The sequence below is a fragment of the Syngnathus scovelli genome, chromosome 9 (genome assembly GCF_024217435.2).
Source record: "Syngnathus scovelli strain Florida chromosome 9, RoL_Ssco_1.2, whole genome shotgun sequence".
NCBI lineage: Eukaryota > Metazoa > Chordata > Actinopteri > Syngnathiformes > Syngnathidae > Syngnathus > Syngnathus scovelli.
This window is the reverse complement of record NC_090855.1, coordinates 12,313,582-12,338,497: the sequence shown is the minus strand read 5'-3', so window position 1 is coordinate 12,338,497 and position 24,916 is coordinate 12,313,582. Positions and strand designations below refer to the sequence as shown.

General features: G+C 49.1%; 3 protein-coding genes across 5 annotated transcripts; 1 reads left to right on the top strand and 2 right to left on the bottom strand.

Annotated features, from left to right (window-relative positions):
• Nucleotides 1-245: 245 nt before the first annotated feature.
• On the bottom strand, nucleotides 246-2,697 carry med18 (mediator of RNA polymerase II transcription, subunit 18 homolog (yeast)). Of its 2 annotated transcripts, XM_049731818.2 has the most exons (4): nucleotides 2,544-2,697; nucleotides 2,064-2,184; nucleotides 1,883-1,968; nucleotides 246-1,204 (listed from the first exon to the last, which is right to left on the bottom strand). In XM_049731818.2, the coding sequence occupies exons 3-4, from the start codon at nucleotides 1,953-1,955 to the stop codon at nucleotides 648-650; spliced, it is 630 nt and encodes a 209-aa protein (XP_049587775.1). In that variant the 5' UTR covers nucleotides 1,956-1,968; nucleotides 2,064-2,184; nucleotides 2,544-2,697; the 3' UTR covers nucleotides 246-647. The 2 variants fall into 2 exon arrangements, with proteins under 2 accessions (XP_049587775.1, XP_049587776.1); XM_049731819.2 differs by lacking the exon at nucleotides 2,064-2,184 and having other exon boundaries at nucleotides 2,544-2,608.
• A 4,562-nt stretch (nucleotides 2,698-7,259) lies between these two features.
• On the top strand, nucleotides 7,260-11,138 carry cyp4t8 (cytochrome P450, family 4, subfamily T, polypeptide 8). Its single transcript, XM_049731643.1, has 13 exons — nucleotides 7,260-7,334; nucleotides 8,220-8,422; nucleotides 8,511-8,655; nucleotides 8,848-8,892; nucleotides 9,041-9,168; nucleotides 9,259-9,383; nucleotides 9,452-9,606; nucleotides 9,677-9,783; nucleotides 9,872-10,062; nucleotides 10,123-10,256; nucleotides 10,399-10,463; nucleotides 10,602-10,684; nucleotides 10,815-11,138. The coding sequence occupies exons 1-13, from the start codon at nucleotides 7,328-7,330 to the stop codon at nucleotides 10,984-10,986; spliced, it is 1,560 nt and encodes a 519-aa protein (XP_049587600.1). The 5' UTR covers nucleotides 7,260-7,327; the 3' UTR covers nucleotides 10,987-11,138.
• LOC125975705 (zinc finger and BTB domain-containing protein 7B) lies at nucleotides 7,914-23,899 on the bottom strand. Of its 2 annotated transcripts, XR_007483995.2 has the most exons (7): nucleotides 23,617-23,899; nucleotides 22,290-22,357; nucleotides 16,081-17,159; nucleotides 14,116-15,961; nucleotides 12,147-12,260; nucleotides 11,972-12,049; nucleotides 7,914-9,120 (listed from the first exon to the last, which is right to left on the bottom strand). XR_007483995.2 is itself a non-coding variant. In XM_049731612.2 (4 exons), exons 3-4 carry the CDS (start codon nucleotides 17,151-17,153, stop codon nucleotides 15,409-15,411), a joined length of 1,626 nt encoding a protein of 541 aa, XP_049587569.1. In that variant the 5' UTR covers nucleotides 17,154-17,159; nucleotides 22,290-22,357; nucleotides 23,617-23,899; the 3' UTR covers nucleotides 13,270-15,408. The 2 variants fall into 2 exon arrangements, 1 of the variants encoding a protein (XP_049587569.1); XM_049731612.2 differs by lacking the exons at nucleotides 7,914-9,120; nucleotides 11,972-12,049; nucleotides 12,147-12,260 and having other exon boundaries at nucleotides 13,270-15,961.
• Nucleotides 23,900-24,916: the final 1,017 nt, after the last annotated feature.

The window sequence follows — 24,916 nt, the reverse complement described above, 5'->3', positions numbered from 1 at the left end:
TAAACAACGCAACTGCACCTCCGGAACACTTTTATACTTCAAGACTAACGTAAGCATGTTCAATCAAACACATGGCTCACCAGAGAAGTTGGTCATGAAATGTAGTTTATTTGTAGATGTAGATCACCAAATGATTCCCGAGCGCGGCACCGCTGCTGCTCACTGCTCCCCTCTCCCCCAGGGGATGGATCAAAATCACACGGGGATGGGTTAAATGCAGAGACAAATTTCACCACACCCAGATGTGTGTGTGACAATCATTGGGACTTTATTTGCAGATCTCTAAAGATGTCACAACCATTGGCCACATTTCACACCAAGCAAGTGGATCCAAAATCATGATTACAGTCTTTTTTTTTTAAATTTATTTAAAGTGGGCGCCTTGACTTAAGGGTCGGGAAACTCTAAACTGTCACCGTTTGGAGAACCGCTGCTCACACTGTAAGTGAGCCCAAAATTGTTTTGATGTGCAAAGCCACTTGAGTAAAATGTTTGGCAGCAGCAAAGCATCCATCGTTTGTTGTGGGTCGGCAGAGGCTCCCAAAATGAAGCATGTTGTCCTGTCCACCACAAGGCGCACTGCGTGTGGCTTAGAGGGGGAAAATAAACACGAGATTTCACGTGTGGGTGTCAACTGGCGAGGCGCTTCAATGTCTCTGTTTGCTGGGGTCAATCTTCTCCAGGTGAACCAGAGGTTTGAGCTGCTCGGCAAAAGTGCGCATGTCCTCTGACACCGTGTCCTGGCCGGCGGGCGCCAACACACTCAGCTCCACCAAGTAAGACAGCGACAGGCGCTCTGTGTTCTCCGTGTTGCCGGGCACCAGGATTCGCGATAGCTTGCTGACCGCTACTTTCATGGCGCCTTTGCGGAAAACATGCCCGTTGGCCACAAACTCGTGGTCCATGCGGAAGCCCATCTCGTTGAGGAACTCAGGCAAGCTGTGAGAGGCGGCCACGTCCACGCAGTTGCGCACCAGCGCGTGGCGGCTCTTGTCCCCCACCTCCGGCTGGCCCAGGTAGCGCAGGTGCCACGGCGCTGCCGGCTGGGACAGTGAGCGGCGAGCGCGCAGGATGAAAGGGTTACCTTGCTGGCCTTTCAGCAGGTAAACCAGCTCGTGGTCAGTGAAGGTGGACGGTTCCACGTTGTCGCAAAGTCCCCGCAGGCGATGCAAAAGGCTTTCCAGGGCCTGGTCCAACACACTTCCTGAAGTCATATAGACAACACGGTGCAATGAGATGGGGTCATGCCGGCTTCGCAATCAATCGCACCGATCGGGCGTGCACGCGTTCACTCAGTCATACATGGTGGAAATGTGTGCGACGACAACCTTTACGCAACATGGATGTTTCTTGGTTGTCTGGAGAAGATTAAACTATTAGATTGATATGGCTCTTTTTCACTCTTAAAATGTGAGCCGCTTGTGAACGTCGTCCTCTGCTGGTCAAAAATATCTTTCATATGCTCATCTTTTCTTTATTCTTTCCCCCCTCGGATACTCTTTTTCCATTCAATTGTTTTTGTTTTAGGGCCTTGTAGGGATTTGCATTCAAATATTATGACTTATGCATTACATTCACATAGGTTGGTGATGAGGACTAAATGCTGGGTTACAACTGTGTTGTATTCACTATTGTGGTTATGCACGACCTTTGCAAAAGGAGGACCACCCGTGTAGTGAAGCAATTAATATGCCAGATAAACAGAGAGCCTTCACTTCCAGAGCAAAATGTGAAATCATTTTAATCACTGCTATCTGCTTTTTGCTTACTATTGCTCACACAAAATTAAAACTTTATATTTCGGTTCTCCGTGGTGCAATTTTCTTACACCAATTTCGTATACTTCTACTTATTGTTTCCTGTGACGGCGAATGAAGCTCACCTTGTAAAAGATACTCCATCATGTTGATGGTGCCGCCGGTCACGGGCATCACGGTGACTGGAGGAGCCTCCATAGTTCCCAAGGGACTGAAAAATAGAACAAAGGCTCACAATTAGGCTTGCACTTGGTCTCAACAGTGTGCCTTAACATAGTCAACAACAGAAGCAGGTGGAAAAGGCACCTTTGACTTCCCGAAGCTCCAGCTGCCAAAGGTAACGGGCAAAGACAGCGGGTGTCTCGTCGACGAGAATCGGTTTAGCCTCCGCAGGAAGCCCCGAGGATCCCGTTGGCCTCGCGGTCGTCTGCTCATTCAACGCCGACGTAGCGTTGTTAGCGATCAAGAAATGTCGTTGCTTTTGTGAGCCAAGTATTCAAAACTACGTCTATTTGGCCGGCCGGCTTGTAAAGGCACCAGAGCAACACAGACGAGGAGAGCGAAGAAAATGAGCCGAGGACGCGGTCAGCCTCGCGGGTGTGTTCATTCAAATGATGTAGCTTTGAAAGCTGGCAACCTAACAAGCGGCAGCTCGTTAACTTATCAGCAGCACGCTGATCAATATATGTATGAACACACTACGAATAAAACACGACGGACTTGTCCGGAAACCACAGAGCACAACGAACAAACTCGCCAAACGTGTGCTTTTTCGCTGCTACTTACTGTTTGGCTGTTCTTCTTCCTCTGTTTTATTTGGCAGTTGTCAAACGAGGAAACGGTACATCTCCGCCACCTGTTGGTAGGGAGTATCTATTGTGCCGAGAGAAATGAAAAGGCGTATGGACAGTTAATCCAGCTGTTGGACGACAAGAGCTTGTCTCTTAAGTAAGGGGAAGCCTTGTGTGATAAATATGTATGCTGAACGAATCTCCCTCCAAAAGGCAGTCAATCAGCGTGTCTCAGATTATATTTTAACAGATGTTTTTAAGACATTTTCCATTCATGTGTCCCAGAGTGATGAAAAGTTGACCTTTGCTGGGTTCAAGACAAAGCTGCGGGGCTATGAGAGCACCCAAAAGTTCAGGTCTGTATCCGCAGGGGAGGACAGCGTCATGAGAGTGAGGGAAAGATCTGATGGGGACGCGAGACTGGAAGGGCCATAAAGCAAGGATTGCACTCTAGTGGTCCGTGGCGGTATTACATGTGGTCCGCGAAATTGGAAATCGAAAATAATTTACATTTTCAAAAATAAAATGGATTTAATCTTTAAACTTGATTTGATTTGCAGCTAATTTTGTGAACCCCCCAAATTTTGTCAAATGTAGCTGAGATTCCCAAAATAGACATACAGATGCAAATAAATAGCCTGTTCTGCCCTCAGAATTGTTTTCATGATGTAAGAAATGTTTTCTATGTAAAGAAGCATACACAATGGTTATTTGTCGTTCGGAAGCAAACCGGAAATGTATTTTGAAATGCACCGGAAGCTGCGCATGTTTCTGTTGAAGCGACTTGACAACTGATGAGTTGAGAGACGTTGGCGTTACTCGCGTCATCTAAGTGAATCTTTCTCCTCTCTTTATGTTCACAGAATCAACGGCTGTAAGTTATCATTGTTTTATTGGATAACTTTATTATTGTTTATAAGATAAGAAGAAAACTTATAGAAGAAACTAAGTGTGTTTGTTGTTTCACTTGCAGTTTCACTCGTTGTGTTTAACACTGAATAGAAATAAAGGGAGCAAAACGCTCTGAATCCTGGCTCAAGTGTTCTATACATAGGTTTGGCTGGCTGATGAACTGTGACAACGTACATGAAGTACATAACGCACAGGGAGATCAGTACATAGCCTGTATAGGTCTATCCTCTTTCGGTGCAAAATAAGATAATATTCCGCCAAAACAGTAGTCCCCACGTTGCTTCTTGATTAGAATGGTGGTTAAAACGTGGACAAAACCAGTTGAAAACCTCTGCCATAAAGCAATAGATTGTCCAGAGGTGGGACCAGCGGCATTGCACTGAAGAGGGGTGCAGCCAAGGTTCGTCTGATTGACAGAGGAGGATGCGCAGTGGATCCCATGTTGATGGGGCCATTATATGTCCCATCATATCCCCAGGACATTTTTTCCATCAAGGCAGCGACCACCCGAGTAGCGACTGTCATCTTTAAGGAGGGACAGAACAAGCTCATCCATAAAGATGGTATGACATTTGAGATTCAAGTGCGTGATTGGCTATATTATTCAAAAACTGATGAGCCTACAGAGGCGAGTAATGATGACAATGGATGTCTTGGGTGTTACAATTTACAATCGTAGCATGGAATTTCGGGTCAAGTTGCAATGTGTCGCAGACGGAATGAAGATTAAAGGTAAAACTGATAAGTTTAACTTGAAATATGATTTCTCTATGCTAGGGAAATTTGCTCAGAGCAGGAACAGAGAGCTCTGTCAAAGGGCAACTGCACCACTTGCACTAGTACATACAGATCTGGCTGGCCCTATAGAACCAGCAGCAAAGGATGGGTTCAGGTTCTTATTGGCATTTACTGATGATTATTCAGCTGCAGCTTTTGTGTATTTTTTGAAAGCCACACACAGTCAGAGCTAAAGAAATTTAGTGCTGATGTTGCCCCTTATGGGAAAATTAAATATGAGTCTGTCAAAGAAAATCCTGATGACACAAAAACATATAAAGCTAGGTATGTAGCAAAGGGTTATACTAGTCAAGTTGCAGGGGTTGATTATAATGAAACATTTTCCCCAACTGCTACTATGACATCTGTGCGCAGTCTGATGCAGCTTTCAGTGCAGCATGGCTCACAATTGCACTGGATGTTAAAACTGCATATCTGCATACTCCTATTGATTATGAAGTGTACATGGATGGAGCAGCTTGAGGGTTTTGAAGTTAAATCAAAGAAGGGTGAGAAATGAGTCTGCAACCTTGATAGGAGGACACCGTATGTATGGCCTGAAGTAGTTGGGATGAAATTGGAACAAAATGCTTAATGATTTTCTACGTGAAAATGGCTACACTCAAAACTTGGCTAACCATTGTATTTATAGTAAAGAAACTGCAAATGAGTGGGTGACTTTGTTAATCTGGGTTGATGGTTTTATTATTGCTTCTAATAACAATCAAACTGTGAAAAGTGCGAAAGAGATGCTGAGTTCTAAATTTAAAATGAAAGACCTTGGTGAACTCAAACATTTTTGGGAGAAGATGAAGTAAATAAAGATAAATTACAAAGATTTTGGAAATATTTGATCCGTTGATTTCAATGTTTGCATAGATTTTGTTCTAGATCTTCCTATCAAACCACATAGCCGCTATTGACACCCGTAAGGCGGCGGGCCCTGACAACATCCCGGGTCGAGCGCTGAAGGACTGCGCTGGGGAGCTGTCGGGTGTCTTCACGGACATCTTCAACGTTTCCCTGCAGCAGGCCATCGTCCCCTCGTGTTTCAAGGCTGCCACCATCGTTCCTGTGCCGAAGAAACCTGCACCGTCCTGCTTCAATGACTACCGCCCCGTGGCACTGACGCCCATCATCTTGAGCGGCTTGTCATGGAGCACATCAAAGCCGTTCTCCCCCCCACCATTGACCCTTTCCAGTTCGCGTACCGTGCCAAGCGGTCCTCTGAGGATGCCATCTGCTCTGCCCTCCACTCGGCCCTCACCCACCTGGAGAGAAAGGACTCATATGTGAGGTTGCTGTTTGTGGACTTCAGCTCTGCCTTCAACACCATTGTGCCGCAGCGACTCATCTGCAAACTCGACGAGCTGGGCCTCAGTACCTCCCTCTGCAACTGGATTCTGGACTTCCTCTGTCAGAGGCCTCAGGTGGTGCGTGTTGGCGACAAAATCTCCGCCAGCATCACGCTGAGCACGGGCTGCGTGCTCAGTCCATTGCTCTTCACCCTGCTAACGCATGATTGCACTGCGACCTACAGCGACAACCGCATAGTGAAGTTTGCTGACGACACGACTCTGGTGGGTCTCATCACGAAGGGCGACGAGACTCGGTACAGGTCGGAAGTTGACCTTCTGTCCACGTGGTGCAGGGACAACAACCTCCTGCTAAACGTCAACAAGACCAAGGAAATCATTGTTGACTTCCGGAAGGGTCACACAAAACACCTGCCGCTGATCATCGACGGTGCTGTGGTGGAGAGGGTGAGCTGCACCAAGTTCCTGGGGGTGCACATCAGTGAGGACCTCTCCTGGTCCGCAAACACCTCGTCACTGGCAAAAAAAAGCTCAGCGCCGCCTGTACTTCCTGCGGAAGCTCAGGCGTGCATGTGCTCCTCAGGCAGTCCTGTCTACATTCTACCGTGGCACCGTTGAGAGCGTCCTCACCAGTTGCATTGCTGTCTGGGGTGGTAACTGCACTGAACAGAACTTGAAGGCCCTGCAGCGCATAGTGAATACGTCTGGTAAGATTATTGGTGCTTCGCTCCCCTCCCTGAAGGACATTTACACCTCCCATCTCGCCCGCAAGGCAACCTCGATTGCGAGAGATGTGAGTCACCCGGCTCACTCTTTGTTTGACCTTCTGCCCTCTGGGAAGAGGTACAGGAGCCTGCGCTCCCGCACCACCAGACACGCCAACAGCTTCTTTCTCCAGGCTGTTAGGACCCTGAACTCGCTACCCCCTTCTGCGTAGCGTGCGGCACTGTTGCGCTTTTTCTGAAATGTCTGCTGTACGCGCACTTGCTCCTTTTTTTTGCTCCTCTTATTTATTTATTTATTTATTTATTGTGTTATTTATTCATTATTTATTCAGCACGCTGTTGTTATACTTGTTTACTTGTTTGTCTGTTGTGGGCCATGTCTTGTCACCGTGGGATAGGGGGGAACGAAATTTCGGTTTCTTTGTGTGTCTTTGGCATGTGGAGAAATTGACAATAAAGCTGACTTTGACTTTGACTTTGACTTTGACATACAACACTCCGTCAAATACTGGTCCACCCAAAAGACAAAGTTAACCCAGAAAATAAATGCAATTCTATATACGAAATTCCATGCAAATCATGCAATAAATCGTACATCGGGGAGACAGGGAGGAACTTCATCACAAGAAAAATAAAACACAAGAAAGAGTGTGAGAAGGAGACAGCAACAAGACAAACAAGCGCAATAAAACTACAAGCAGAACAGGAACACTACAAGTCAGCCATTACCGATCACTGTAAAAGAGAAAACCACATCATGGACTGGGAAAAGGTCAGAGTCATCCGCACTGAAGAAAACAAACATCAGCGTTGGATCAGGGAGGCCATTGAGATCCGCAAGCGGGGCCCGAGGACCATCAACAGGGATGAGGGAGACTGCATGCTCTCTACAACCTGGAATAGCATTCTGGAGAGGCGAATGGACAGCAGAGGGCGTGACTCACCTGTCAAATCTGACAAGTGAGCCACGCCTTCATCCATCAGCTGATAAAGACGCGTCACAACCACATCGGTGACACTCTGATGAAGGCGGAAGAAACCGCCGAAACATGTCAGGTAATGCACCTAAAATAATTTGTTTGATATAAAAGAAACCAGTGAACAGATCTAAATTGGTTTGTAGGCAAATTGTCACAATACCTGTCAGAACCAAAAGACCAAAACATGTGTTGAGATCTTTGAAAGGGACTGTAAATCAGGAAATGTTTCTAAAAAGAAGAGACGTAAATCTCTCCTCCATGGGATGGACTGTGATACTGAAGATGCACCAGTGACAATTTTTAACGACAATCGGGGTGCTATTGCCTCATCAAAAACCCTGTATTGCGTCAGAGATGGAAACATGTGGACATTCAATTCCAATTCCTGCTCTCAGTGATGGGAGAATATTGCCTAACCACTGCTGCTGGTGGCAGATGTGTTAACAAAACCTGTAACAAGAGTCAGGATGGATACGTTTATGTGTTTTATGTTTGGGATAAAGTGAAATGTACACTCTAGCCGATATTCCAGCTCTTTATGATGAGTGCACCAACACCAATGATCTCTACTGATAACTGCTTTGGTTTGAAATATAATTTATTCGTTTATTGAAAGAAACACATACGTGTTAAACTCAAATTAAATACAACAAAACAGCTTGGATTACATTTATTCTCTTTACTCACGTAAAGTTGTGCAATTCTTTAATACACCGCCGCCACCTAGCGGAAGAAGTTAGGTAACATGCGAGAGTGCGTGAATTGGGCGTGACTAGCACCAGAAACAAAACACGCAGTCACTGCGTGCGAGTCAAGGGTTATGTTCAGCTCAGCCCCGCCCACCCCGGTTCTGAGCAGTTTTGACGCTTGCGTTGTCCCCATTACTGGCCATTCGAATCCAAGTGTGCAAGTTAGTCGGTTCGGCTAAGTCGTGGCACTTTTCTTTCTTGTTGTCCTCCAGTTGCACTTGCAAACATGTCGCTTAGCGAGTCTCTCGGGGGACTGCTGCCGTACTGTTCGCTGCAGCACTCGCTCGCACTGCTTTGCCTGGTCGCCGTCGTCTACAAGCTCGCCGTGCTCCTCATTCAAAGGAGGGATGCTTTGCGGAACTTCGAGGCGTTCACCGGACCGCCGGGGAACTGGTTCTTTGGGCATGTCCTGCAAGTAAGAAACAGAAGATGCTCCCGAGCGTTGTGATTGCAATTGCTTGATGCAAACGACACTTGTTGCGTGTTTCCTCGCTCCCTTTCAGTTCAAACAAGATGGGACGGACTTGGACAAGATGGTCAAATGGGGCGAGCAGTACCCCTACGCGTTCCCCCTGTGGTTCGGCCCTTGCGTCTGTTTCATAAACATCCACCATCCAGATTACGTGAAAAGTATCGTGACGACAACAGGTGCCTCATCAGCTTTTACTTTCCGCTGTCAGTCAGCAGGACCTTTTCTGTCTGCCTTGAACATGACAAGCAATAACATTGTAATAATCGTTCATGATTTTCTTATATACATCGTACGTTCATAGAACTGTTGAAATGCGTACTACTGGATCTTGTGTCACGTATCTTTTTGTTTCCCTATTTCCCCCGCAGAGCCAAAAGATGATTTTGCATATAAATTCCTCAAGAGCTGGATTGGTAAGTCATCATAATTGCTAGCTAGCTAGCACTGGCTTAACTTTTCTGCTATCAAAAAAACATGTTCCCAAAAGTTTGTTCATGTTCGAAACCCACTGAGTGAAAAGCTTTGCGAGATAAGAACTGCAAAAAACATTTGAATCATCAGGCGACGGCTTGCTGGTGTCCCACGGTCAGAAATGGTTCCGCCACAGAAGGCTCCTGACGCCGGGTTTCCATTACGACGTGCTGAAATCATACACCAAACTGATGTTGGAATCTGTTCAAATCATGTTGGTAAGCGCCGCTGACATTGTGAGCTCGCGACACGGAATGACGTAGAAAAACGAAGAAATAAATCGAGTTGTTCCAAATGTTACCGGCTAGGTCAAATGGGAGCAGTACGCGAGCAGCGGTGAGCCTTTTGAGCTGTTTGAACACGTTAGCCTGATGACGCTGGACACCATCATGAAGTGCGCATTCAGCTACGACAGCAAGTGTCAGACCGAGAGGTGGCGGCTGTTCCGCACGTATATAAAACCACAACCTCCCGCATTAATGCTTCGCTCTCTGCCTTTAGCCGAACAAACGAGTACATTAAATCTGTGTACGAGCTGACTGACTTGGTCAACCTCCGCTTCCGGACCTTCCCGTACCACAACGACCTTATCTTCTATCTCAGCCCACACGGCTTCAGGCATAGGAGGGCTTGCAAGGTGGCTCACAGTCACACCGGTAAAAGCTCAGTATCCCGCCTCACCACCGAGGTCGACTCATCCGCTCACGTCTTCTGTCGTTGTCAAAGAGGAAGTCATCCGGAAGAGAAAAAAAGCCCTGGAGGAAGAGAAGGAATCTGAACGTGTCCAGGGCAGAAGGACCTTGGACTTTCTGGACATCCTTCTCTTAGCAAGAGTGAGTTGAGCCGTTGGTAGTGCTGTTGTTGCAGACGGGGAAAAAAATGGACAAACAAAAGTGCTTTCTTGTGTTTCCGATGGTCAAGGACGAGAATCAGCAGGGGCTTTCAGACGAAGACATCCGGGCCGAGGTGGACACCTTCATGTTTGAGGGCCACGACACCACCGCCAGCGCCATCTCCTTCATCCTCCACACGCTGGCCTGCCACCCGCAACACCAGAACATGTGCCGCCAGGAGATCACCCGGGTCCTGGACGGCAAAGACGCCTTGCAATGGTGAGCTCTTCCCGGCGCCTTTTCCATTTGTGAACGATTAACGAGGACCGTCTCGGCTAGGGAGGATATGACCAAAATGCCCTACACCACCATGTGCATCAAAGAATCGATGCGGCTCTTCCCGCCGGTGCCGGGAATAGCCCGAAAACTCACCAAAGCCATCACCTTCGTAGATGGACGGACCATGCCGGCAGGTCGGGTGATGTAACTAACAATCTTTACTTACAATTTACTTAAGATGATTTAGGAGTGTCATTGTCTAATGACACGAACGAGTTCTCGTCACAAAACGAGTCACAAAGTAATCTTGTGGCGTCTCGTTTTTCTGTCCTCCAGGTTCTCTCGTTGGGACAAGCGTGTATGCGCTCCACAGGAATGCCACAGTCTGGGAAAACCCAAATGTAGGTCATGCTCCAGCAGGACGTGACACCCAAGCCTCATTTTGCAAGTCGGGGCAGAAAATAAAGTTCTGCTGTTTTGAACAGAATTGGGACCTTTGGCGAAGCTTTCCAAATGTTTGTCTTATGTCATCATCGCAGGTGTTTGACCCACTTCGCTTCTTGCCGGAGAACGTTTCCAAAAGGTCACCGCATGCTTTCGTGCCCTTCTCTGCCGGGCCGAGGTCGGTTTGCTTGACGCGGTGCAAATCCTCAAGGCGGACGCTTCTCAAACGCAAAGAGTGGACACATTTGCTTTGTGGCGCCACTTGACTTTTCTCAGCCCCAATTTGATGTGTGTGTATCCCTTTGCAGGAACTGCATCGGTCAGAACTTTGCCATGAACGAGATGAAAGTAGCGGTGGCCTCGGTTCTGAGAAGGTACCAACTGATCGAGGACCCCGTCAGGAAGCCCAAGATAATCCCTCGAATAGTGCTGCGCTCACTCAACGGCATCCACATAAGGATCAGAGCTCTGGACGCCTGAACACCTTACGTCAACCATCTTTTACCCACCACTACGAGCGCACCCCCCCCCCCCCCCCCCGCACACGTTTTCTCTGTCTTTATTTCATTTGGTTTTAATGAGTATGATCGAAGACCTTCATTTGTAATAAAAGCAAAATGTGAAAACACTAACTCAGCTGTTTTGCTTGGCTTCGAGGAGTGGCCCAGGAAGTTCAAAGTTCACCGAGAAGTGGTCAATGTTTACCAAACATGACTTGAGACAGTCATGCCTCGATCGTTTTAAGTACAAATCCAAACGCTTACTGTTCATTCACCAATTGTTGGTTCGTATTGTTTAGGGCAGAAAAAAAAAAGAGCTAAGCAGGGTTTGGAGCTGTACGTCGTATCCTTTTTTTTTTGTCTGTCTGGGGTGGTAACTGCACTGAACAGAACTTGAAGGCCCTGCAGCGCATAGTGAATACGGCTGGTAAGATTATCGGTGCTTCGCTCCCCTCCCTGAAGGACATTTACACCTCCCATCTCGCCCGCAAGGCAACCTCGATTGCGAGAGATGTGAGTCACCCGGCTCACTCTTTGTTTGACCTTCTGCCCTCTGGGAAGAGGTACAGGAGCCTGCGCTCCCGCACCACCAGACTCGCCAACAGCTTCTTTCTCCAGGCTGTTAGGACCCTGAACTCGCTACCCCCTTCTGCGTAGCGTGCGGCACTGTTGCGCTTTTTCTGGAATGTCTGCTGTACGCGCACTTGCTCCTTTTTTTTTTTTTTTTTTGCTCCTCTCATTTATTTATTTATTTATTGTGTTATTTATTCATTATTGGCATGTGGAGAAATTGACAATAAAGCTGACTTTGACTTTTGATAACGGGAGACGAACACCCTAACACGTCTACCTGGACTTTCCAACTCCTTCCCGCCGAGCACAGGATCCCCTCAAGGCTGTATACGCCGCAAATATACATGACAGTTGCTATTGCGACGACACATTATCAGTAGGGTAAAACTAACCTGTCTCACGACGGTCTAATCCCAGCTCAGCATGGGAACCGGAATGAGGATTTCACCAAGAGAAAGAACATTCAACACCTGGAGAGGAGGGCAAGGAAGGGAAGGATGAGTAGGGGCGGGTGCGCCACTTTGTTGGTTGCTATTTCATGCTGGAAGAACAAGAAGATGGACTCACCGGCATCAGACATCACTTTCACGTAGTTTCAACACATCCATATGGAACGCTGGATTTGTCATCGTGCAACACCATCTAGACATCACCTTAAGATCCAAGCAGGGGTCGGTCACCCTAGCATGTTAGAGAAATCAAATGTTCAATGATAACGCAAAAATGTCGCTTACCCAGCCAGCCTGCTCGGCAACATGTGAAGTCCTTTGGCGATGGACGAGACGGACCTCTCGTGGATTGTGTACTTTCTGAGAGTATATATTTTGCACACTGGCACATTTTGTTTAGATCAAAAATATATTTTTTTGTCACACATCTGATCGGGAAGTGTGTGGTGCACTGTGGCCAAATGAGCCACTTTCTCCTTTGAAATATTTAAGATAAACTGTGACGCCATTGAGAGACTTGGGAACGGTTTTCAATTGTGAAAAGTTTTTTTTATATATAATCATTAAATGGTGGCTCGGTGACACACTGGGCGTCCGCCTCACAGTTAGGAGGGTGCGGGTTCGATTCCACCTCCGGCCCTCCCTGTGTGGAGTTTGCATGTTCTCCCCGGGCCCGCGTGGGTTTTCTCCGGGCACTCCGGTTTCCTCCCACATTCCAAAAACATGCTTGGTAGGCCGATTGAAGACTCCAAATTGTCCCTAGGTGTGAGTGTGTGTGCGATTGGTTGTCTGTCTCTGTGTGCCCTGCGATTGGCTGGCAACCAGTTCAGGGTGTCCCCCGCCTACTGCCCGATGACGGCTGGGATAGGCTCCAGCACGCCCGCGACCCCCGTGGGGACTAAGCGGTTCAGAAAATGGATGGTTGGATAGATAATCATTAAATTGTAGTTGCTGCTTTCATGGAGAATTATCTGTCATCAGACTTCTTGGAGTCAAAGCTTTTTCACTATCTTGGCTTGCAAAGACTTTGCCTTACCTGAGGTCTGTTAGACAACTTATACTTCAACAAAACGATTCCATTTTATGATTGTATTGCACTTGATACTTTGAAGGGGACAAAATGTCTGCCTGATTTTATACACCTACAGGATAATAATTAATTTGCTGCATCCTTCACTCCAAGGAGCCTGCACTGTATCACACTGAGAACGACAGACACAGAAAAGCAGCAAAAGACATGGTTTTGTTTCCTTTGTTTGTTTGTTTTTAATTGGTGTTCCTTGACATGACGTGAAAGGGAAACAAGGACAAGTCAATAAGGTCAAGAAGAAACTGAATGACAAAAATCATAAGTATCCCTGATGGCCAGAAGGTCTCAGACCCTCCTCCCTAAACCCAAGCCACAAAAACTTTGTATAGAGAGGTACACTTCACAGCTGGCATTGAGTCACACCCACCCATTTCACCCACCCACCCACCCACCCACCCACCCACCCACTCACTCACTCACTCACTCACTCACTCACTCACTCACTCACTCACTCACTCACTCACTCACTCACTCACTCACTCACTCACTCACTCACTCACTCACTCACTCACTCACTCACTCACTCACTCACTCACTCACTCACTCACTCACTCACTCACTCCTTTTGGATTGAGATCAGCGACTCTCTCCATTAAGACTAGCAGTTCACGTAAATGCCTTTTGAAAGCAGCTCCGCTTGTGAGCTATTCACGAGTCCATTGATATTCTTTTCAAACGAGCCAGCATCGCGTTTCCCCATTTTAGAGGTCCTACAACCACTTAGTGCATTGCTCAAGAGTTCCTGAGAAGAAGTGCAGCATAACAAACACCAAGGCAACTTCATCCATATTATATATACACCGGACATTAAAACAATTAAATAAAACAACCCCTCCAAAAAAAAAAAATTTAAATGGTCTCGTGCGAGTTGCCAAGTACAGTAGTCAGGTCAGCACAGTGCATCTTACAATTTACACCAACAGGAGGCACCAGATAGAGAAGAGAGAAAGAAAATTATACAAATTTCAAATCAAGATGACATGGAACGTGAACTGACCTGTCCCTTTGGTGCCTCCAGAGCTTTTTGGGATCGAGCGCACATGTGGCATACCTTCTACATGAATGGTGGCCAGCACAGGGGTGGGCAACCTCTTTCTAAAGACACAAGAAGCCAATCAACACTTGTGAGTCGTCCCAACAATTTTTTTGGAAGCATGGCAGGCCAAATAAAAGGCTCCAGCTGGCCCACCCCTTTGGTAAGAAGCTGGAATGTTTTTTTTTTTGCAGAACCCTTCACATGTGCAAGGAATGCATTGGTGGAGCGCAACGAAGGGATCAAGGGCCTCACGTGTAGCGATTACATAAAACTGTTGACCAAGCCCGGATTTGATCTAGTTAAAAAAAAAAAAAAAGCCCCAAAATAAATAAACAAACAATAAATAAATAAATACAGACAAAGGGCTAAATGCTCAGGTTCACCCCTCCCGGCCTCACCTTTGTTGTTTCAACTAAGGAAGCCAAACATGTACATTGGAAGTCTTTGAATAGCCAAAACAACTTTGACCAAGACTTGGTCTTTTTTTGGTCAATCAACACAGAAAATGCTCGAAGCAGAATTGTTCAGAACTGTTGGAAAGAGTTCTTTGAACCCAACATTGGCTACCAATGATTTTCTTTCGCTCTCTTTTTTTGAAGTTATCAAATAACTCTCTTTGGTTCCAGGTCTAAGCAAAGACTGACAACACAAACGCCCCCAAAAGGCTAATAATTGTCTTTCGGCTCTAGCTTTGGATTTCTGTGGGGCAAAGCGTCCCAGTCGAGTGAGTATTACAGCTAACGTTTAAAAAAACAGCTTCAAGGTGAACTCCCGGCAAACATTTTCTTTGCAAGAAAATGTTGTGGATGCCCCCGCAAGTCCAAAGAGCGTATTGCTTGTGCGGCTGCCATTTTGGCTAAGTGCCCTCGGGCTCACTTTGGAAACGTCACGGCTCGCCTCGTCTCTGGGTTTGGTCACGCTACGTTGATAATACAAACCCGAATATTCATCTGAATACTGTGGTGAGACTCACGGTGGCACATGTTGCAAAAAGTGCTGCCGTGAGTTCCCTTCTAAAAGAAAAAAAAGAAGAAAGGGAAGAAAAAAAAAATCAACAGCTCATAGTCAAAGGACAAACAAACATTGAAAGCGACCGAGGAAACCCATGTTACATTTTTGCTTTTGGTTTTTTTAAGTGCTCCCCACATGGAGCAGCAGGTCCAGCCACCTGAGTGAGATTATTATAATTTTTTTTAAGTGGATGTCATACCACACGCGCACACACGCGCGCACACACGCTCACAGAAACATTCGCTATTCGTCTTGGTCCTCATCAATCTTCTCTGCCGCTTCCCGCGGCCAGCGTTGGCGCCGAGAGTCGACGGCCCCGGGATCCTTGGGCTCGCCTTCCCCTCTGCCTCTCAGGAGTAGGTCCTGGTAGTTGGCGAAGCGCTGCGGACTGAGCTGCGCCAGAACCTGCAGGGCCAGTGTGCGCTCGGTATCGGCATCCGCTCGGAACATGTGGTCTTCCAACACGGCGGGCCGCGGGAACACCGAGGGGTGGGGCCCCGATGGCCGCAGCCGCTCGCCCGCGTCCACCCCGGCTTCCTGCTGGTCTTGTCCGGGCCCCTGGCCGGGCCAGCTCGTGGATGGCTCCAGGCAGCTGTGTCCCTTGCGGTGCCGCTGGAGGTGGTCTTCGCGGGCAAAGGCCTTGTGGCAGATCAGGCACTCAAAGGGCCGCGCACCGCTGTGCAGGGACAGGTGGTTCTTCAGGTCGTACGAGTGCAGGAAGCGGGCGGGGCAGTGCGGACACGAGTAAGGCCGCTCGCCCGTGTGCTTCCTCATGTGGATCTTCAACTTGTCATTCCTACACGCAAGAACACGTCAGGTGGTGAAAAGATAGCAGAGCAAGTGCATGCGGGTCCCCCCACCTCTTGTCAAGCCACAACGGTGCAGAAAAGGGAGGGCAGGTTGCCATTTGCTCACCTGGTGAAGCGAACGCCGCAGGCAGAGCACTGGAAGGGTTTCTCTCCGGTGTGTGTCCTCATGTGGCGAGGCAGCTTTCCCGCGCCGTGGATGATCTTCTGACAGACGGGACACTGCTGAGGCATTTGCGACTTCCTCTTCCTGCCGACGCCCACCTCCGTTGCCACGGAGGCCACTGCCGCACCGTCCCCCCGCTCGGCCATGGAGGAAGCGGTGGAGGTGCTTTCCATCAGCGTCCCTTCGCTGCCGAAACCCTCCATGTCTTCTTCCTCGGATAGTTTGTCCTCTGGGGGCACGTCCGGAGGTGCCGGGCGGCGGTGCATCCAGTGTAGGTGACCTCCGTTGAAGGCGGGCCCCCTCTTTGGTACTCGGATCCCCCCGGGGTCACCGTTCTGCTTCCATCTAAAGAGCAGCTCCTCAGGTTCTGGGCTGAGGGGTCGGGCAGGGAGCGGCGAGCGCCCGCTCTCCGATAGAGGTGAAGGGTACGAGACGGGAGAAGCGGGTGGCGGGTTCGGCAAGGAGTCCATGTAATGAGGTCCCACTTTTTTCAACTTCCTCCTGTCCGTTTTCCTTCGGGACGCGTGCTGTCCTGCCGGCCTCCCAAGTGCGGCAGCGGTGGAGGCGACATCTTGCTCCCTCTTCTGCTCTTCCTCCTCCTCTGGCTCCGCCTTCTCCCCCAAGATGTCCCTGCAGGCGTCCGCCACGCACTGGATGCCCAAAAGCTGAGCGCCGCGCAGCACGTCCCTCATGCCGGAGCAGGGGATGGTCAGGGTGGCCGTGTAGGCGAACTCCAGCAGGGCGTCCAGCGCATCGGGCGCCACACAGTCCAACTGGCACACGCTGAAACCTCCGCCACCCTCGCCGAACCCGCCTTCCTCCGCCCCGAAGAGCCGGCGGAAGTAGAGACTAACGGCGGCCATGACGGAGCGGTGGGTGGGGTAGCGGGCCCCGCGAGAGGTCAGGGTGAGGTCGCACAGGAGCCCTGAGCGCCTCTGGTCATTGAGGTGAGACAGCAGCTCATTGCTATGCTCCGGGAAAGGGATCCCGATCAGACCGTCCTCGCCTGACGACATCACCGTCTGGGAGAAAAAAAAAAAAAAAAAAAACTCATATTGCCGCAATACTCACAACTCACCACTTGGTGACACTGTCGCATTTCAAACCTTTTCTTGTTTCGCTCAAATGTTTTTTCTAAAATTGAACATTCAAGTCAACCAGTGTCATGGTACAAACAATATTAGATTTTGAAGTATCAACGTACAGTTTTGCAAGCGGTGCCAGACTCCTAAAAACTGTTGAGTCCTGACTAAAGCCGGACTGGTATTGATTTTTTGAGACTGATGTGATTTTTGGCAGGGCTGCAAACTGTTTGGGGTGAGGCGGAAGAGACACACATGTGCAATGGCGGTGCGGCGTAACCGCAGGGCACTGGGTTAATTCCCTTTATAGCATTAGCCCTTTGATTAAAATACCTGAGCAAGAAACCTGGCCCACATAAACCAGAGAAAGAAGGAAAATGCACTCGCACCGTAAGTATAGAGTGGGCGAGAGAATGAGAAGGATTCAAAAGTACTACACTACCAAGGCAAGGCTACGCTTTCACAAATTGTGCGCGTGCCCTTGGGTCCCGAGACCCGAGTCCCTGGTTCACCCGCATTCGTGCACAATCTACCAAGTAGAGCGTCTAATTGCCACACCTGAGCGGACCTGATTTTCCACAAACAAGCTGTGGCTGCACACGCCCCCAGGTGGCGGCGGCAGCCCTCCGTTTGTCACCTCCCTCCCATAGCAACGAGCCAGCAGTCCCCCGGCCATCCATCCATCCAATAAGCGCGTTCCCACGGCGCTGCAGCCACCAGACCAACCTGCTCCTAAATATACCCAGTGCCAGACGAACGCGCACGCACACACCGCCCTGCTCGCATACGGTTGCATGACAGCCCGTGGTCCCATCCAACAAACACACAAACACACACACACACACACAGGTCCCTATGGCCCCCACCCACTATTGTTACATTGAACCTGTTATGTGACAATCTATTTAAAAGCTGGCAAGGTGAACTCCACCCAATCGAAAAGAAGTCAAGCCAATTAAATGTTTGACAAGAGCTTGGCAAATCAATGCCAGGCGCCCTGATGCAGTGGCGCAATCACACGGTTGGTCAAGGCCCGTGCCGCTGCAACGTTTCCCTAAAAAAAAACACCAAGACGAAGACACGACACAGACCACTCCGTCTTGATGAGGCGAGAAAGACTCGAGTGGCTTGAATGTCAGCACACACCCCAGAGTGTTCACGATTAGCTTAACCGGTTTATTCATGCTAATTGAGCTTTGGGTCGTCGCAATTCAATTATGTTTGACTTTAGGTGTGTCGTTCCTTCATTTCGTAAAGTCCGTTTCAAGAATGTTAAACCCACAGCGGCCACGTGTGAATTGAGTCTTGGCCATTTTCCCGCTCTGAGACCGCTCGTAGCACTCGGAGCACTTCTAAAGTGTCGGCTTGAGCCGCCCCGGGTCTGCACGCCACGCAGAGAATGACGCAAACTCAACAGATGAAAACTTAATGAGTGTCCATTAGCAGCACAACTGCCAGGAAAGTGACCAAGTGTGCGCATGACTTCTGCATTTATAAAAAAAAAAAAAAAAAAAAAAATAGAGGGTGACTGTGTCCGCATATACGTCGATCAAGAAAATTTACCGCACACACGGGCAGTGTTTGCATGTTTTTCTAATGGCTCTTGTTTTCCATGAAAGTGAACTCAGTTTTCCCAGTCCAGCTCAATTATATCAGACTCCGGCGCGAGCAGGGAAAAAGTGACTTGATGCTATTCAGAGAAAATGCGGCTGAGAGGGACAAACGCTCTTATGAAGCTGATGTCACATGTTTTCCAACGTGCTCGTGTGTGCGTGCGTGCGTGTGCGCGCGCGCGCGTGTGTGGTGAGTCTTTTTTTTTTTCATGTGACACAGCTCTTCCCACCGTATCGATTATGACAACTTGCATTTCTATGGCTCGCAACAAGCGTGTTAGTCGTTGATTCGCCAAGCTAGGCAAGAACTTTGGACGAGAAACGCCGCAGAGAGCTGACATCAAATGTCTTCATCTAGAGGAATTCATTCGGGCTGCTCCAGTCCCCATGGAACTGGGCAAATGTTAAGGTCTGGTTGACTCCCAACACATTAAGTCGACTAGCTGAAAAAAATAACTATATTGTTAGCACAATTTAGTTTCAATTCACTTCGTTCAGAACCGGAGCGCAACCTGCCAACTGACTTATTTTTTTAAGGATGAAAAGAATTTCTTCCCATTTTCCGAATTAAGTCACATTGCTAATGTATTGACACACTACAGAACTTTTAAAAACAAGGTTCTATTGATCACTTTACTGCTATTGCTGACATTCTTAGAGAGTTGACAACTTGAAAAGTTCAAAACTAACTTGACAACAAGTCAACACAGCTCAAGTACGACTTGAACGAGAGCAGCCTCACAAACAAGGAGTCGTGGCGCTGACTGTACGCTAAACAAAAGCCTCGTCCAGAGTGAAACGCACACGCAGGCCTCACAACACACGCACGGCCGCTTTCATCGACGAGCGGCCCGACAAGTCGATGAAGGAAATCCTACCGTTGGTCCTCTACGCACTCGTCCTCCTCTCATGGCTTCGTCTCTTGCGTCCGAGAGCCAAAGGCGCTCTTTGCGCTTGACTTGTTTGGGGGGTTAGTGAGAGGAGTGACTGAGTGGGACACCTTGGAGGGAGGGGGGAGCACCCGTGGCGGGGATGACGGAGAAAGCAGCGTGCATCTGACTCTCAACAACAGTCACCCACACACACACACACACACGCACACACAAAAAAAAACACAACAACTCTGCCCTCCTCTGACCTTGACAGAACTGGAGCATTAATGTCCGTCTGAGTGTGGTCTTAGTTCTAAGAAGACGTTACATTATTGATTTCACTGGCGGGGCTCATGCAACTATCCCACCGCCATCACCACCACACAAACGCACTCTAGTTCCCGCCCACTCAATTTCAGCCACACTTTCCACAATAAACGGAGAGGAAGAGAGGTTGGTTAAAGGAAGCGTCTGAGATTTCCAACGACTTGTAGGCGCGTGTTCTTTGAAATCACGCATGAAACCCGCGGGGGAGGAGACAGCGGGCGTCGATAAGGCGCAAGGTGAAAACAGGAAAATCGAGTTGCGGTCTTAATCGTCCGGTGCAGGCCTCAAAATGCGACCCCCCCCCCCCCCACACACACACACACACACACACACACACACACACACCTTGCAGATTAGGTAGCGACACCTCGCTGTTTGCAACGTAGACAGCTACATTTCACAAGCTGGACCACGTTGACGCGCAAACGAAGGCTGCGAAGCTAACCGATTTCAATCAGTTTCCTTTTCCTGTACTCGCTCAAGGTGGTCGAGCCCTTGCCGCGATGGAGCGATACTCGAAAAGACGAGTCGCTTGTGCAGTGTCACACCTTCCTGTCATACGCGGACACCGACGGCGGGCTCGCCAAGGGGAGTGCGCTTCCTGTAAGTCCGTAAATTGAGCTTGCAAGGAGGAATTTACTGTACAGCTGACTAACGGGGCGGGGGAGGGTGGGGGCGATACATGCAACACGTTTTTTGAGATGTGAGCCGTCAATCAGCAAATTTTGGAGAATTACAAAGAGCATTACGCAACCGCATAGTCTCCACTGACTAAATGCTAAGACACTGGGAAACGCTATCAGCCCACAAGCTAACAATTAGCCGCTGTTGTTACCCTTTAAGCGACAGCTAGCTGAACACCAACTGTGGAGTAATACATGTAGAAAGACAGGGTGCAATGGTAATCAAGCAATGCTCGCGTGAATATGTTCTTTATCTGTGCAAAGAACCGCTGCCACACTAAGTATACAAATATACGAGCAAGAGCGTAACTTCATATTTCCCTGGCCGCACAAGCAATTCATGGGAATTTTTTCTCCTCCAAAAGGGGACAAAGTCCAGCTAGGTGGAGTTCCCCTTCCAAGTGGGGGTCACTTTCAACTGCGGGGGCGTCTTGTTCACCGCCTCCCTCCCTTTTTCGCTGAAGCGAGACCGCTTATGATGAGCACCGGCCGGCTGTCTTACGAGAAGAGTTGAATCACAAGCGATGGCGGCGGAGGCGGCACAGGAGCGCACCGGTTTGGAGCGTGGGCGGGAGGGCCCTCTGAGGCCACGCCGGCGGCACCCCGTGACTGAAAATGAGGAAATGGCAGACGCACAACTTCCTCTATTGACACATGTCGAGTGGGGGCAAGACTCAACTGTAGCAGCCTGAAGTGAATCAACATGCACACACTCGCACACACACGCATGCTTGTGAAGGTATCGTCCGTCACCCTTACATGTATGTCCGTTACGAGAAGCCCTCCATCCAGAAGCGGCGCATCACCACGCCTCAGACACATGCTAGTCATACGCCGGCAGACCCATGATCACATGATTTGTTACGCCATGCTGTCCAGCAAACACACGCACACACACACACACACACGCACACACACACACACACATACGCACAGGCTTTTCCTCAGTGGAAAGGTCAACATAGAGACTAATGCCAATTATTTTCTCTCTCTATTTTTTTGTGCCACTGTGCTCACTCCCATATATTTCGTTTGAATTGATCTGTGATTATTTGGGGGCAGACTGCTAATGAATCAATCCCATCTCAGCCAGAAAGACGTTTTTCAGTCTGACCGGCCCACAATGCGGCATGCATGAAAGTCAGAGAACTCCACCGACACGTCATCCGCGTATTAGCGAAACGTGAAGCTTGTTCTCTTCAACTTGGGGCTCGTACTTGCAATAAAAGTACAAGTGTGGTTTTTGGCTCAATTCCTGGTGTGTCTTTAAAAGCTGTGCGCAGCGTGGGCTGCCCTCAAACCACACAGGAGTTAACTTCCAGGCCGCCTATGAAATATTCAAGCTCTTGGTCCATCTCCACGGGCCGGGCTGTTTTTCCAGGCAGCCCGGCCCGCCCGTACGGCAGAAGCTCCGCCAACTCGGCACGGACGTGACATCAACCCGATGGAGCGCCAGGGGCTCACACAAAAAAAAACGTTCACCGAAAAGACACTCTCAGTGCAGCAAAGCAGCCTTGCGTGAAGATGAGATGACAATCGTGGTGCTCGGGAGCGCTGTGTGTTCTCGCTTCCTACCTGCAGTCCATAAACAGCGGCGAGAATGGCTCCTTGGTCGTCTCCGTCCCTTTTCAGCGTCTTACACCCTGAGGGAAGGAACAAGTACGAGTCACTCGGAGCATTACTTTCAGCTCTTTTCAATCCCATCAGAGGAACTTTAGGGAGCCAACGAAGGATGTGCTCGGTGAGATTGAAGAGGTGGTTGGGGGGTAAGGGGATGGTCCGAGTAACAGAAGACGGCTACATCTTGTAACATCATAAGCAATGTTTGGTCAATGTGAACTATATTTAATTTTGAGCCCAATTTGAGTAGTAGAAGATGTTGGCCGCATAGAAGAAAGTGCAAGCTGATTCAGACATTGTGATGATAGTGATGATGAGGTGTGGCAAAGGGAGGAAGCTGGCGAGCACAGAGGTCACGCAGGGACAGCGGGAAGCAGAGATGAAGCAGATGTCCAATTATCCCGGACCGCCATTATGCCGCCGTCAGATGGGCGCTACACTACGAACCGGCCCCGGTCTTCACGTACTCGACAACACCGCGGTACTGCACGACTTTGAATATTTTCACCCAGGCTGACACGAGGAAGTCAAGTGAGGTGGGATTGTACATGCATGGGCGTCTCTTCACTAAACTAAACAAGTCCTGTGTGTGTGCACGAGTGCGTGCGTGTGTGCGCCCATTGCAGGGGAAACCAAACCCAAGCCAGTTGAGCTTGTTGGGCCGGTCTGTCAGAGGGGCGAGCCAGCCTCATCTACCTCTGTGAACACACACACACATACACAAGCCCACTGGCACGCCAGTCCTGCCTGCCCTCCCCAGCCCTGCAAGCACGCACGCACGCACGCACGCACCAGTGCACAAAACACAGGGTGCGCCCTCCTTCTGAAGAGGATGGGGATGATAACTATGGCAGAGACCACCACCGACACAGTCGGCTAAATACCCCATGCGTGCGTGTGCATGGCACGTGTGAGCAGGTTGGGTTTTGTATATCAGCTCACGGACGTCTTCTATAATTAGCCAGCTCACAAATGGACTCCACGACCCCTCCCTTACTGTATTTCTTTATCTTTCTTTCGCTGGCACGCTCTACCTCTCACCTGGTTGACATATTTATGCTTCAGACTATCACGCAACGGAACACACAGCAGCTACGGCGGACTAGATAATGGACCCGTGACGTGTACGCGAGTCCTCCCGTGACCCCGTTCGGAAGCTTCAGGAGGAGAAGCGAGCGCAGAAATATTTATATCGTACATCCAAATTGTAACAAGTACATATAAATCAACGTATGCAACACACGCAAGGTATTATAAGTTGAGACGTTAGCTTAGCACTCACCTGTGTCACCTGTCCTGCGACTCGTCGCCTCCCACCGCGCTCACTTCCTGATTCGTGTCGACCCTAAATGCCAGCTTATTCTTCCTCCTCGTCTCTTTTATTAAGTTCTTCGATAAATAGTTGGAATGCACCGGCAAAGTCCACAGCCTTTGGCACCTCGTGTCACAAGTTGGTCCCACGGCGTCGTCTCCTGCCACACCGCCGGTCGGATCAAACCCCCTCCACCCCCTCGCCGGTGACACTGCCTCCTCAGGGCCGCTCCAACTCCTCCAGCTCCTTCAGCTCCGCCTTCCGAGAACCAGGAAGCGGCTTGGCCTACTTAACGCCCCGCCAGTCGCCGATTGGCTTCGGCGGTGTGGGAGAGGAGCGCGCCCATAGCCTGCCGGCGGCGGTGGGCCGGACCCCGGAGCAGGAATCGGGGTGGGGGGTGGGGGGGTTGGTTAGAGTTGCGGCATCAGGTAGGGGATGGACAAAACGCAAAATTATTTATTACAGTGTTTTGGGGTGAAACTGACTTGGAGTTGTTAAGTCAATTGCCAATTTCCTCATGTTTGTTAAATGACATCATTGTATGTATATGAAAGATTAATGATGGTGTGAAGAATAAAGTTTCATTCATTCATTCATTCATTCAAAAGTGTCTACACTGGAAACCATCTTCTTGCTCCTTCTTGATGGAAGTGAGGGTGCAAGAAGTGGTGAGCTGCACCTGCACAGCCCCACCACCACCACCACCCCCTCCAGTCCCCAAACTGAAATCTCTGCTTATTCGCTCTTCGCCGCGTCTGTCGGGCCGCGGAAACCCCGTGAAAGTGTCAAGTGGGTCTAACCCTTCCCAAAAGAGTTTGTTCCTGAAGCGACACAAGACCTGGAATAACAGCAAATGGTTCTGATCATCAGAATGTTGTCGCCATCTGGCGATCACTGACATTTAAGCACACACCCGGCTTCCGGCAGCACTGAACTTGCCATAAAACACCCTTGCATGATTTGTGTCGTATATTTACAGGTTATAATTAATTTGCTTCATAAAAGTCGTATACGTGCCTCATAAGTGGCCACCGTAAAAAAGTCCTGATGCAGTGGAGAGCTGCTGCTCGGTTCAGGGGCCAGGGTGATTTACATAGAGACGAGATGGGACGGCTTTAAGAAAGCTTAACCTTGGATACAAGCAAGGGCGCCCCGCTAAGAGCGGGGGAAATTACCGCCGAATGCAAGTGGCTACGAGTGAATCTAGACATCACGTGTGAGCCCGACAGGTACAAGGTCACCATGCATGGAACTGCGACAAACGAGACCT

Excerpts from the sequence above, each read along its gene's own strand:
- med18 (XM_049731818.2), bottom strand. The coding sequence starts at position 1,955 with ATGGAGGCTCCTCCAGTCACCGTGATGCCCGTGACCGGCGGCACCATC. Across the intron at positions 1,205-1,882 it reads GATGGAGTATCTTTTACAAG|GAAGTGTGTTGGACCAGGCC; the intron begins GTGAGCTTCATT and ends ATATGACTTCAG.
- cyp4t8 (XM_049731643.1), top strand. Across the intron at positions 8,893-9,040 it reads ATTCCTCAAGAGCTGGATTG|GCGACGGCTTGCTGGTGTCC; the intron begins GTAAGTCATCAT and ends TTGAATCATCAG. Across the intron at positions 10,685-10,814 it reads CCCTTCTCTGCCGGGCCGAG|GAACTGCATCGGTCAGAACT; the intron begins GTCGGTTTGCTT and ends ATCCCTTTGCAG.
- LOC125975705 (XM_049731612.2), bottom strand. The coding sequence starts at position 17,153 with ATGTCGTCAGGCGAGGACGGTCTGATCGGGATCCCTTTCCCGGAGCAT. Across the intron at positions 15,962-16,080 it reads TGCGGCGTTCGCTTCACCAG|GAATGACAAGTTGAAGATCC; the intron begins GTGAGCAAATGG and ends TCTTGCGTGTAG.